The following is a 14,518-nucleotide window of genomic DNA, read 5'->3' on the forward strand; positions in this document are numbered from 1 at the left end:
AGCTCTGCAGAGACTGAAGGGAGCTCCGTCACTCAATTTTATCCCCGCAAACAACCAGGTAACCGCAGGTGATTGGTTCCCACCCAGCTGTGGGGCATGAGCGCTAATCAGCCGGTTACATAAAGAAACAACAAACCAAAACATGAGGAGCTATAAGAAAGGGCAGTGTTATCCAAATCCAACAAATGTTTAGTATCAGTGAGTATTTCTGAAGTGGAGTCGGAAATGAAAAGATAGTATTTGAACCGCTCTTGTTTTATTTTCACTTGAGAATTTATCCTGGCCCCTCCTGTTCCTATTGGCCGAATTGAGTTGAGATCAATCACAACTAATACAAAGTAGATACAAGCACATTAAATGCATTTTCTTATCTCATGTCCACAGACTAACCATCACTAGTTGCAGGTTGTGTCCAGAGAGCTGGCTAGGAGTGGCCATATCTAGTTGGCCACCCATAAATCAGTGCTTCAGTCGGGCTATCCCTGTCATAAAAGACTTGCCCTGCCCCTGATTAATATATAATGAAATGATTAAAGCATTATGTCTCACCTTTACAGCTCAACTATCTGTCCTAACAACATCTGAGCATCATGCACATCGCATCGCATTACATAGCACTGGACGCTTGTTCTCCACACTACTTGTGTTTAATACACATTTCTGTTATTCCATGTAAACAAACCACATCGGCTGTCATCAGCTGTGCACAGGAGACCAGCAGGAGATGTCCAATATAGAAGAGCATTTCCTCACTTCCTTCAATTGCCCTTTATGAATAGAATTACTGGACAGCCACAGGAATGAAAACAGAAGCACTGGAGTCATCACGTAGCTTCGCACTGCTTTGCTTACAAGTTAGTCCACTCATTAGAAAACAATGTTGTCCCGCTGATTAGTCACTGATGCTTGCTAGCATAGCATGCTGTGAGGACACAGTTTTACAGAGAAGCAATGTTTCACCGTTGTGATGCTTCAATGAACCTTTCACATAGTTGATTATCATCACTAGACCCGTCATTGTCTGATTTATCAGGTTGTTCAGCCATTTTTTCCACCTGGAACAAAAATGAGGGATGCAATGTGTCAAATGACCAGAAATTATTAGTGTTCAGGTGGATGGTTTGGTTCATACATGGGCTGCAGCTCCATTATTATGCTGAAAGTAATTCCAGATACTTCACATGGAATATTTCATCTCTACTTTGAAACACCAGGCGTTCCCAATTTCCCAGCGAGGATCAATAGAGTTCATCTTAACTCTCTTCTCCGAATAGCCTGAAGCCTTGTCAAGCATTTCACACAACTGCTCAACAGCTATTTGATGAGGGATGGAGAGAGGCAGTGTCTAGAAAGAAAAACTAATCTGACGCATGTGGTCAGGTTAAATGAGGATGTGGACAATATTTCCATCAATGCAAGATATCATGAATGATAATATTTCAGTGGTGTATCTGAACTTACAAAATACCTGAAAGTGCTGGAAAAAAAGATTCCATTATGTGCAGCATTAGGTGTAAGGCATGTTTATTGAAATGGAAAATTTTGGCAACAAGGAAATTGAAAGGGCTTCACTCAAGACTTAAAAAAACGATGAAAAGGTGAGAAAAACACATTGAGTGAAGACATTTAGAAATCACTGAGAGAACAAATTCAAAAGTAATTTAAAGAAGCCATCAATAATCAAAGCAGAGAGACGATAAAAACTGCAAATATAGAAGGTTGAAATTTAAGAAACTAGTGACAGCGACCTTCTTACGCATTCTCGACTACGGGGACATGCTTTATCTGAGTGCGTCATCCAAATGTCTCCAGTCTTTGGACACCGTTTTTCATTCGGCACTGAGATTTGTCACTGGCTGTAGTCGTCTCACCCACCATTGTGATTTGTATGTGAAATCAAATTTGCCCTCTCTGAGTGCACGTAGATATAAACACTGGCTGACCCTAATCTATAAGGCTCTTTTAGGCTTGATTCCTCACTATTTGTGTGCTTTAGTGCAGAGAAAAATCAGTTCCTATACCTTGCGTTCCAACACTACTCTTGTTTTATCTGTTCCTCGGGTAAGGACTGAATTCAGAAAAAGAGCTCTCAGCTTTGCCGCCCCCATGGCATGGAATGCTCTACAGACTACATTGAAACTCTCTGAACTTATGACTCTTGGAGCCTTCCATTCTATCCTGAGGGACAGACAGCGTGAGAGCACTGAACAGTGCCTGTGTTTTAAACCTTAAATTATTGTTTGTTGTTTTGTTACAGCTTCCACTCCTCTTATTCATACTGTAAAACACTATGTATTTATAAATTGTACGTTTTAATTTGTGCTGTCATTTTTCGTGTGACTGTTTTTGTGACATGTGCTTCTGACCTCTTGGCCAGGTCAACCTCGTGAAAGAGATCCTGATCTCAATGGGTTTTACGTGTTTAAATAAAGGTTAAAAAAAGAAAAAAGAAAAAAAAGAAAGTTAGAAAATACAAGCATTAAAGTTAGAGTGTTGTGTGTAATGATTTGAAATAGGAATTAATCAAATCAAAAAAAGTAGTGTTGGAGAAAGAAATCAGATCCCTGAATAAAAAAGTAACAATACTCAAATATAGAAAAAAAAAACACAACGGCATAATTACTTAAAAGTACCTCAGCCTGTGTAGATAATGTGTTATATCAGTAGATAATTAGAAGTGATGCACAGCCACTGTTCTGTCGTATAAAATGTGTGTGTAGTTAAATGTGAAACATTATGTATACCAGTGCATCCTGTTTTATGAGCTCATGTTCTGTGAGTGTAAAAACTGGAGGTATTCAGAGGAAGTACAAAAGACAGCTGACTGTTAAATGTAGAGGGAGTAAAGTACAATATTTAACTCTGACTAGTAGTAGGAGTATGAAGTTGTGTAACATGGACACGCTCATATAGTACTATTATATCATTATCCTGAGGTCAGAAATGTAGCTTTACAGGGAACAAAGCCAAAACTTTGTACTCTTACAACACTTTCAGTGTTGATTTTAGTAAAACAACCAATTTAACTTTGAACAATTTAAAGAACAAACAGTTGTATTTCTTTTTTGATTTCTTTTACAGTATGTTTGAACTGTATTATATAAGTAAGGCTGCCTTACTTTGCCTTTTTTCAGTTCTTAAAGCTCTTGTAAGGAGCTTTTTCTGATCATGTAAAAGACTTAAATTAATACTGATGTCTCTATATAACCCACAAAAGTAAACAAACCAGTCTGAAACAATACTGATTTTTTCTGTGTATGTTTGTTTTTTAAATTTCTGTCACTGCCGCCACTTGGTCAGTGTCAGATGAGGCGAATAACAGCAAACTGCAAAAAACTGCTTTTTCTTTTCATTTATCAAGGCAAAGATTGAATCAAAATAAATTGAAATTATTTTTTTCAAACATGTATAAAAATAAACATAAACCTGGGGCAGCTGTGGCTCAGTGAAGAGTCGTCATCTTTCAATTGAAAGGTTGGTCCTGCTGTCCAAATGCCAAATTATCCTTGGGCAAGACAATGAACCCCCAACTGCCACCAGTGTCTGTGCCAGTGGTGTGTGAATGGGATCAGTTAATACTAATGGGCTCTTTACATAGCATCCTCTGTCATCAGTGTATGAATGTGGTATGAACGGGTGAATGTGACATGTAATGTAGAAGTGCTTTGAGTGGTCAGAGGACTAGAGAAAGTGCTTTATAAACACAGCCCATTTACCATCCAACCTGCAAGCAAGCTGACAGACAGAAACATACAAGCAACATTTACACATGATGTAAAAACACATTTAAACTCTGAGTAAGATTATTAATGTATGTATCTGAAAAGAGTCAGAAGTAACCCTTATTGGATCTCATCCCGCCCTCATTATTATTCAATCATCGCACAATCATCTGTCATTCTTATCAGCCTGTACAATGATCATCATTTTTAGTCTAGATTTTTAATTGTCACTACCAATTATCTCTATATAACAAATAATATCCAAATGTACATATTTTAATATAATTACATAAGTTTGTAATCATATTATCTTGATCAAGATTCACATTGAGTGATAAGTTTGACTATGTATCATCAGCAGGATGAGATCTTTTTCATCAAAAACACTTCTTACACATGTGGACAGTATCAACAAAAAGGTAGGATCTACTACATTGTCCACAGGGGGCACCAAAATCTACACAAACAAATGTGCTCCCAGGTGTTTTAAAGCTAATCCAGTCCCTCCAGGATTTCGCGGGATTTTTTAGTGATTTTTGCGGCCCAAATAGCCTGAATTTGCGACAGCTTTTTGAAAAAAACGGGTGAAAGTTGCGATTTTTATTTTTTGCTTTTTTCCCCCCAATAACATCTCAGGGGCAAGTAAATACGCTAAATTACAGATGTTTTTAGAAAACATTCTTGATGTGGCCACTGACTGTATTTTGATTCTCTTGATTCACAGAAAAATGCCATGAAAGGTCTGTATTGCACATTTACGACGGTCCCTGAATGCACCTCGCAGTGACAGAGGCACTTGACAGTCAGTTCACGCACTCTGAAATGAATCTGCATCTTTGATGACTAGGAGTTGATCAAAACTTACTAAAGGTGTCTGATGTATCACCAAACTGTATTAAATCAAGCTGTAGACGGGAGCTTTTTACGGTGAGAGCGGCAACAACGTCAAACCTCAAATATTAAACAGACGTCCCCCGGGTGTGTCTCTGTCACTAACGCACACCGGGGGTAAAAATCATCAATGAAGATGAGACAGATGCATGGAGGTGAGGAGAGCTGGTTCATAAAGCACACCTGCTGCAGGTAGGTGACCAAGCTAACACTGAGCCCCTCAATCTATAAATAACAACGTTGTCATCCTCACTTGTCCTGCCTGCTGTCCCCTCTTTTCACCCGTTCTCTGTGCGTGTTTTGTTGTTGAAAAGTGCCGATCAAGTGAGGACTTACGTTTATGTTCCAAGGAAGTGAAATTGATGACAAAACCGATGACGTACAGGGGCTGAGGTTAAGGTAATTGGTCAAAGTTGCGGTGATTGTATAAAATTGCAAGGCCGCGAAAAAATCGTGCCGATTGGTTGAATTTGCGTTGATAGTTGCGATCGCGAAATTGCAACTTCCTGGAGGGACTGCTAATCATGAACTACTACAGAGCAATACAAGGTTAAATCTTCAAATATTTCATGTAAGGTTGAAGGGATAGTTTTGTTTTTTTGCAATGTGGTTGTATGAGGTACTTGTCAATGGTAAGCATATTACCCAGGGATCCCGGTCAGCTCGGCTCCTTTGTAGAACACCTGGTTGGAAAACCAGCATAGAAGCAAGGCTATCTCCCGCTGCACATAGATCTAATTTAACCACATAGTTTAGCTAATTTTAAGAAACTCTGACTGAAACACTAATGTCAGTGCAAGTGTATGCTCTATTTAGAAATTCTTCTTTGGTACTTATTGCATTCAAGTGGCTTCTGTCTTCTTTGCCTGTATTGAAGTTCCGGCACTAACATGGCTTCTGCAGATCAAAATGCTGCAATTAGTTTTCTCTTGATTGGGTTATGTAGGTTGATAGTAATGAAGTTTGATACTTCAAACTGTGGAGTCTCCAACTTAATATGCAAATGAGTGAGTTTATGAATGAGGGAAAATCAGCTATGCACATGAGGTTATATGCATCTAAACAAATTATAAATAAACTACTATACTCTTCTGGGAACATGACATTTCATAACTTACTGGCTCACATCGTGCACTTCAGGATTTTCCCTTAATATTTTGGCACAGTTAGGAACCATAGATTATGAGATCATGCCAAAATAAATAACAGCAATCTTTGATCTTGCAGTAATATGCTTGCATTCACGCCCTCTGGTTGAGTTTATCATATAAGTGCATAAGAGGTACTATATCTTACTCAAAGATAACTCAGGAGAGCTGACAGGTTGGGAAATATCTCCAACACTAGACAACTTTGATACCAATACATAGTGGACATACCATATGTATATGACGATGTGCAGAACCATGAACAATGACAAGAAAGCAATCTTCTCACTTATGCATAATCCCTCCTTTGACCCAAAGAGTCCTTAAGAAACTGCCAAAACGCGTTCAGCTCAAGCTGCCAAAAGCCTCCTCAGCTGTCTGGGAGTATGTCATATTTAATAGCTTATTCACACTGATCGTTTGCTTTGCTAATGCAAGTAATTTATGTAACATGCGTTCAACAGCTTCATAAATGCCCCACCATAGTTTGCGTGTGATGTGAGTTTATTTTTTTCAGCTCTGAAAAAGGGAAACAGGCCTGCTGCAGTGTACTGACAGGGACTGTAATTGATTAAGTTATGTGTGCTAATACATGACAGAGGCTGTCAGACCCCAGAACAGGGTTTCATGACATTACATCAACACATTTTTGAACTTATAAGGAAGACCAAGACCCAGGGAGAAAAGCGAGTTGAATAAAAGATGCCTCAATAAAATGCCTCAATTTTCTATTCACAAGAACATGTAACGGGTTTAATGGTCAGGAAAGAAATGAAAATACAAGGGAAAGAAGGTCATCAGCTAACTATTCATGGTTATTGAAATAAATGTTATTTTGGATCACGTAGCTGCGCTGACACTGAATGACAGGCCACATTTATCTTTTGTTTCTGAAATACGTTCTCCTAGATCATCTTGTCGAAACTTAAAGATCTGTAAGCAGCAAGTCTACATTATTTCACTTCTTTCAGAAATTATTTAATGTGACTTTATCTTGATTCAAGTAGCTTTATCTCTTTTTTTTTAGAGCTGGTGTCCTTTAATGCTATTTTTTGTGCTTACTGTTGCAAGGTTATGGAAGTTACAGCACATTCCTTATTCACAATCATTAGGTCTGTTTTAACACATTCATGTTTGCCTTCTTTTAATGGAATTTTACAAAGAAAACCTAAAATCAATTGATAAAAGACGTATGGTAGCATTAGTAGCAACTCAACACTTAAAAATCGGCCCTCAAAATAACGAGTGAGGCTGATTTTTCCATGGAGTGTAATGACGAATCAATCCAACAAGTTTAGTTGATTTGGGAGCAGCGAAGAGTTATAATCATCTGATATGAACTGCTGTCACAACTTTAAAATGTGGTATCCTTAAAAGTTGAATGATGTGGTGTCCTGTTAACCTTTACCCAATTAAATGTTAAACAAAATCAACCTGTCTTGATCAGATTTCCCGTAAAAAAAAAAATTGTGATATTCATCAACATCCTGAAACCATGGTCCCATGTGAGCTTGATTTATTTAGGGCTTTAATTAACATGTATAACAAAGTCTTATTTTAACAATTGAGGTGTGAAAGCCAGTAAAGCAGGGGTGCAAAAGAAATATGTCATCGCTTCGAAGCCAATGCCCCCACAATGTAGTTTATTGACCTTTTAAGCTGAATTTGTTCCTCGTTGCCGCCTTTGAGTGGTGTCAGGCCCTTCGCATGCCATTACCAGGGTGACCTTCCATGTTGAAAATAAAAATGTCAACTCTAACTGCTTAATGCTTTCAATGATTTGTTTAAGCTGAATATGCAGAAAGGACAGGAGCAGCATGCGAGGGGCTGATCTCTCCCGTTTAACATTGAAAATTTAAGTGGCATAAATATGTCATTTGGCAGGGTTAATTGCACATTCACACTCTGTGGTGTGAATGCAGGAATATTTTGGCCAGAATTAAATAATAAAATGTGTTATCACGAGGCTCAAAGGATGCAGCGCTGATGTGTGGTGAAGTGAGAAAGCTGACCTAGATGGACAGTAAATATCAACACTCGGGGGCTGTCGACATTTCAGCAGTTTCTAAAGTGTGAAAATAACTCTGGTGAGTTCAGCCAGATAGACACGGTACAAATGCCGATGTCAATCAAATGCTGGGTGATTGCCTACATTGCTGTATATCAGTGTATTTTTTGTTGACTTCATATTTTATCTCACATAAAGTTTAATCCTCTGAATTTCTCTGAGAGGGAACCAAATGTGATTGTGTATTTCATATCCTCACATAGCCTCAAAAATTGTGCACCATTCCATTGCATGACTTGTAGTTAAAGCAGGCCTCCTTGATGGTCATAATTGAGAGATAAAGACCATGTAACAGACAGTGAGACAGATTTCGAACTGTGTGTGCAGTTGCCTTTTCTAAATGGAAAATATGTGCAGCATGGAAATGTTCCTTTATTTCATGGCAGCGCTATGGGGACAACACACTACAACATATGTGCCTCCGTGTACTGAATTTTGCATAATGCTCTGTGACATATAAGCTCCAGAGGATCTCATTTTCACTTGGTGAGTATGTCCGGGGGCTAAGCTACGTCACATTTCATGACAGCTGCCAGTTCTACATGTCCTCGGATGGGGGTCTGTCTGTGGTGGAGAGGAGGTGTAACGGTGCAGATTTGATACTCAGCCAGTGTTTCCCCTCTGAATCACCAAAAACAACAGCATTGCCAGCTCATTACTTCTGCTCAGTGTGCATTTAGTGCACTGTATGTACACAGAACACTGTACAGGTGTGCATGGGATGAGAAATGACTTGCGAATGAAGGAGACGGATGTAAATGTAGTCTGTGTGAGAAGCTGTGACTTTTTACTGCCTGCCAAACTACCGTATTGTTAACCTGAAACTTATGCGTCATGTTCAAGGTTAAGTTCTTGTCTTTGAAAGACGTATTTACTTTAAAAAATGCCCTAAGGCCTCTAGATTGATTGCCAAAGATTGGCTTAATTAGCTCATAATGTTCTCATGATTTGTGTAAGAAATAATTATGTGGCACGTGAAATGTTTTAGAGGATCAGGACTTCAGGACCAGCCTAGTCCTACTACTTCATATTATCATACAGCACCAGATGATTCCAGAGTCCAGAGTACCACAGTTGTCTTAGATTATATTTATTGATGATATTTGGCCGATTAAGCTATGAAACAACCATTAAGTGAAAACAAGACTGAGTGTCTGCAGGCATGCCAGCAGCTCTATTGAGGCATACTTGAGAATAGCAGTGTATTGAGCTGAATGTTAAAGTCACAATGCTAATATGCTGATACTTAGCCTTTATAATAGTTGTCCTTTTGGCTGTCTTGGTTTAGAGTAGTGATGTTCTGACACAACTTATTTCCAACTTGTTTAAACTGAAATTTAAATGTATTTAAATTCCTACTAAATGACTACTTTCTTAAGAATTGACTTCCTATTTCCTTTAGCAGCTTTTTTGTAACTAGGTCTCAAATTCGCTCTTATCCCATCAGATCTGTTGATCTCCTACATACAGTAGTGAATTCTTCAGAACCAGCTTTGGCCAGCTTTCAATCAAGCACACCGATCTAGTCATTAGGAAGAGTTTTTCTACTTCACTTATCTCTGTTGTACAGTTGAAGGTTTGTTACAGTGTTTTAAACTATTTATTGTTTATATCTTGCTTTAGGACTTTTTATGAACACCTAGATCTACTTTTATGACCGGACTCATTATGACTTCAATGTAATGACTTCAAGATAATATTAAAAAATCACACTGGGATGCATTCAAGAGTTGCTGTTTCAAAGGTCAACTTTATGACAACGCTTGCTACAAAGTCAAAAACGCATCAAAGTTAATCGGATAAATTGTCCCAGGACTTATAATGTTTGTACCAAATTCAAGAGCAATCTACTGAATTGTTGGATATATATTTCAGTCTGAACCAAACAACAGGCTGTGCTAACAATAAAGCTAGCATGGCTGAAAAAATAAAATGCAATGGATCATTCTCAGCAGAGTTTCAGCTGTGTGGTGGATGATTGTTATCAAGTATTAGGTCCTAATGCAGTCAGCTTGTGCCATGACACAGATTGAGAATGGTAGAGGTGGCTCCATCAGTTATAAGTCAATGTCAAGGGGCCAGCTGGTGGATGCACATTCCTCCCCTCCATCTGTATCCAAACTGTCCCTGTGGTTCACAGTCGGCTTGTCACCTAATAACATTGAGCTGTCTCCAACATGGAGCAGCAGATCTATCATTATAGTAACATAATAGCCAAATGTGTTATCTCCAACTAAATTCATTTGATACACCATTTATAAGCCATTATTGCGTATGGCGATATCATATTTTCAATAATAGCTGTTGCAAGTGGTGCAACATGCAGATGAAAACAAACTTCATGTGCAGTGGAGCCAGAAAAGCTGACTGACTGTGGCTGATTGTGAAGGGCAGACCAACAGACACACAGACAGACTTCCCAACTGGGCCTGAAATGTGCTGCAATAAAAAACAGCGTGTTCGAAAATTACAAAAAAAGAAATAGCTGTCAGCACTCATGAATATTCCCAAATCTGTGTCTTTAGATCTGCTGTCTGTTAGTTTGGACCAATGAAGAGAGGGAAAGAGCAGCTTTATGCTAAATTTATTTTTCAAACATCCTCCACAATCCCAAAAGAAATGTCCATCACATTGTTCACTCTCTTTTGTGATAATTAATTCTTCAAGTTTTAGCTCTCAGAAGTTTGAGTTGACAGATGAAATCATTTTTCCCTAATCTCGGGTATTGTAAAAACATCTCTGAAAAATGTGTTCATAATAGATCCTGTTTGATTCCCTCTGCTTTATCTGATATTATCATTTAAGTGAAGTGCATTGTGTGCTACAGAGCTGACTTTTGCCCACATTGTCACACTGTGGCGTGACGATGAACTTTTTATAGCCTGTTCCACCCGTCATCTCCCATGTGGATCTTTCCAAGGCTGCCTCCCACATTGCCAACATTGAGATAAGGTTTTCTGGTTCTTTCTTTGCACAGTTAGAAGATTACTGCCTCCAGAAAGCTCAGCACCACCACAGTCTTGGCGGTGCTAAGGACCACCCTGCTGGCATCAGCATCATGCTGTTTCAAAGTCTGTTACATCGCACTGAAATCCTATAAACTGTAATCTGCTTGCATGCAAAACATGTGGTAAAGAAGTTGCTGTAGCCTGCACTTGTTTATACAGGCTAATGTACTGTTTGTACTGTATAAGAACAGGAACAGACGACTCCTTCTGCAGAGTTTCTATTTATGTTCGTTTAAGTGCTGGAATTAGTATCCTGAATGAATATTCATTGCTCTCACTTGAGTTCTGCAGGGTGGGTTTGAAGAATAGACTCCTAGCTACAGGTAATTAGCCCATTGATAAACTAATTAGGAATTTTAAATGTGCTGTTGAGTTGATGAAAAGTGTTAATAAATCTCCACTGGTTGCTATGATGAAGTTACATCTAATTACATTTGTTTCTGCGAATAAAACAGAAGTGACACAAGCTTAGTTAGGTAACAGTTGCTGTTATTTCCTGTCATTAGCTGATGTTATGAGACTGTCTTCAGGTTGCTTGAGCCAGTGGGGCAATTTTAGGCCCCATTTCACACAACACATTTGAAATCGGTGACACATTTACCTTATACTCCTGCAGCATATCCTTTTGGGAGGTCTAAATCTTTGAGTGTTTGAATGAAACTGCATGTGATCACAAAGATTTCACATCTAAGGAGTCAAAGCCAGCTTTGATATGACATATTTTGGGTAGCAGGATAAACTTGCTGTAAGCTTAATATATGCTGTTGTGCAAACTATTAAAAGTGCTTATTAATGAGTGAGTGTGGCATGAATTCCACAGCTGTATGTTTTCACTTATGTGGTGGATCTGTAGACTTATTTCCCTTTTTTCTCCCAATTTGACCCAAAGAATCATTATCGAGCATGCACCAAAGTACCGTCATACATCATAAATAGTGTTTTTGCACTTTTGTTGCATACATTATGCTTAATGGTGCAATATGTTGTCATCCGTGCCTAACACTGTATGGTGTCCTGTATTTTCTGCTCCGTGATTACATTTCTGCGACAGTCAGACTTGTTTTAAATCACAGCAGAGACAGTCTGCCTGGAATGACCTTCTCTTTACAGCCAATGCAGGAGAATGTGCACTTTCAGTTCTTTCAAACCCCGGCCAAGCTTTTTGTCATGGGCCATTGTGCTGTTTTATTGGGTCATCTTGAGATCTGGATGGGCACTTCAGGTGGAACATTAAGTTGGTTTGGGGCCAATCTTACTAACAGATCATTGTCAATTAAAGAGGAAAATCCCATCCCTTTGAATCCTGTTATTGTCGTAAGATCCCATTCTCTGGTGCCTCTACATGCCCCCTCCTGGCTGTGCCATTACTTTGTTTCAAAGTGTTATCTTAGACTCTGACCACTTCTTAGAGAAACAGGTTCTGCACGATGGATACAATGCTTGTTTCCTGAACGTTTAAACTTTAAGTACCTACATCTGAATTTATCTGTTATGTTGATGCCCACTGGACTATTGTCTCTTTCCATTTCACATTATCAATCTATTACCAGTTGTAATCTTGTGCACACTGCCATGGAAACAATTCTGCACAAACAGAGCTCTTTCACTATACCAATAAATATCCATCCATCCATCCATCCATTATCTTGACCGCTTATCCACTTTTGGGTCATGGGGGGCTGAATTTGGGCAGAAGGCAGGTCACCAACCTATCACAGGGCAAACATGGAAAGACAGACAACCATTCACGCACAGACTCACACCTACAGGCACTTTCGATTGACCAATGGTGTGCATGTCTTTGAACTGTGGGAGGAAGCCTGAGTATCTGGAGAGAACCCACGCATGCACGGGGAGAACATGCAAACTCCACACAGAAAGGCAGCTGCCCCACCAGGGACTCGATCCAAGAACCTTCTCGCTGTGAGGCAACAGCGCTAACCACTGCACCACAGTGCACCAATAAATGTAATGTAGATATTTTGTATTTGAAAAAAATCTATTTGGGGCATTTATTTCAATCTGTCAGTAGGGTTTTTTTTTTTTTTTTTTTTACCTGTTTTCTATTATCAAATGCCATTTATGGCTTCAGTCTTGCACAAAACAATATTCAAATTTATAAAATTATCTTATTTAAACCTATTTGCGTTTCATTCTGTAACTGATTCTGAAGCGCCGTTGGTATTTGAGTTCAGGCACAAGTTTAAAACAGGAAAGTGAGGTAGAAAAAGAGGAGAGACTTCATCACTTCACACTGTTTTTTTGTTTGTGTCATAAGTTAACTATAAGTGCTGCTTTCAATGTCCAGAGAGTGTTTTATACCCTGATTTAGCCTGGAGACTATCATTATGATGTCATGTAAATGAGTGTAAGGTCACTAATCTCTCTCAGGGTTGCCATATTGTTGTAAAATTGCAGTCAGCATCTCAAATGTCATGAAACAGCGAGACCCTCTGACCCCTGTTTTGGCATCACTTCACCATCTGCCAGTCACCGATTTTAAAGCTTTACTGATCACGTTTAAAGTTCACCAGGGGGCTGGCCCTGAGCTTCATATCTGACCTTTCAGATGCCTGTGAGCCTGAGTGTTCGTTCAGATGCTCAGACAGGGCCCTCCTGTCTGCACCTCTCGGTGTCGTCTCAAATCAAGAGGCAACTGAGCACTTTCTGTCTGAGCTCCTCGATGGCCAAATGCCCTGCTGGTGAAACTGAGGCCCACTGAGTCAATAGTTATTTTTATAAACCAGTGAGAAATGTTACAGGAACATGCAGTGTGAAACACATGGCAGAAACCAACGCCATCACTTATTTCTTTCTGCTCTCTTTTTCAGAATAAAAGCTTGAAAACTAAGCTGCTGTCGGGACACAAACTCTGTGACGCCTATGCTGAAGAGGTAAGGACTTTAATCAGTACATCCTGTTACACCAACACATCATATTTTTAAGCTCCTGAGACTTATGTGATTATTTTTTTGTAGATCATGTTGCAGAAAAACATGAGATTTTTAATTATTTTCAAAAAAAGTACGTGATGTTTGAACAAAATACTGAATTGGTAATAATATACTTTTTTTCACGTTGTATTATTCCTGAATGTTTGCATTAGTTTAAGTGCTCATGAATGTTTTGGGCAAGTGATCATGTGTGCAGATTATATGAAATAAAAAGTATATTTTTAAATATTGTATTTATACGGTAGTCACACAAAAAACATTCCAGGACCATGTTTCTTGTATGCAAAGTGCATGTTTCAGTGGTGCCAACATGCTTTTCACATATATACAGTATGTAGTCATGTGTTATTGCAATTCAAATATATTTTCTTCTTCATCGTTCTTCATGTTAATGAAAGGAGCTCAGCAGATATAACTCTGATATGTCGGTCGTTTCATGCTTTGTCTCTTCCTGCATGAACAGCTTGGTCTGTTGTGCATTTTATTGCACAGCTTGATACGAGACATGATCAATGCATCCACAAGCTGTGAATGACAGGAGGGGAGCTGTGTAAACGTGCAGTTATCAGAGTTTATTAACCAGCACAGTTGGGAGACATAACATGGATTTTTGTGTTAATGACTTTGATCTTTTCTTGTTTTTTTGTTTTTTTTCTGTAATCAGAGATTTCAGTCTGCTTTGCAGTCATTTAATTCACTGCTGAACTGTAACACCAGAAACACCATT

At 38.8% G+C, this 14,518-nt stretch overlaps 1 protein-coding gene across 3 annotated transcripts in view; it reads left to right on the forward strand.

The window, feature by feature from the left end:
* Window positions 1-14,518, forward strand: part of luzp2 (leucine zipper protein 2) — a 281,322-nt gene that overhangs the window by 222,950 nt on the left and 43,854 nt on the right. For all 3 annotated transcript variants that reach the window (XM_034680633.1, XM_034680635.1, XM_034680632.1), the window contains one exon: window positions 13,669-13,731. In XM_034680633.1, the coding sequence (XP_034536524.1) occupies window positions 13,669-13,731 (63 nt within the window). The remainder of the gene's footprint in view (window positions 1-13,668; window positions 13,732-14,518) is intronic.

Source organism: Notolabrus celidotus, chromosome 3 (genome assembly GCF_009762535.1).
Source record: "Notolabrus celidotus isolate fNotCel1 chromosome 3, fNotCel1.pri, whole genome shotgun sequence".
Classification (NCBI taxonomy): Eukaryota; Metazoa; Chordata; class Actinopteri; order Labriformes; family Labridae; genus Notolabrus; species Notolabrus celidotus.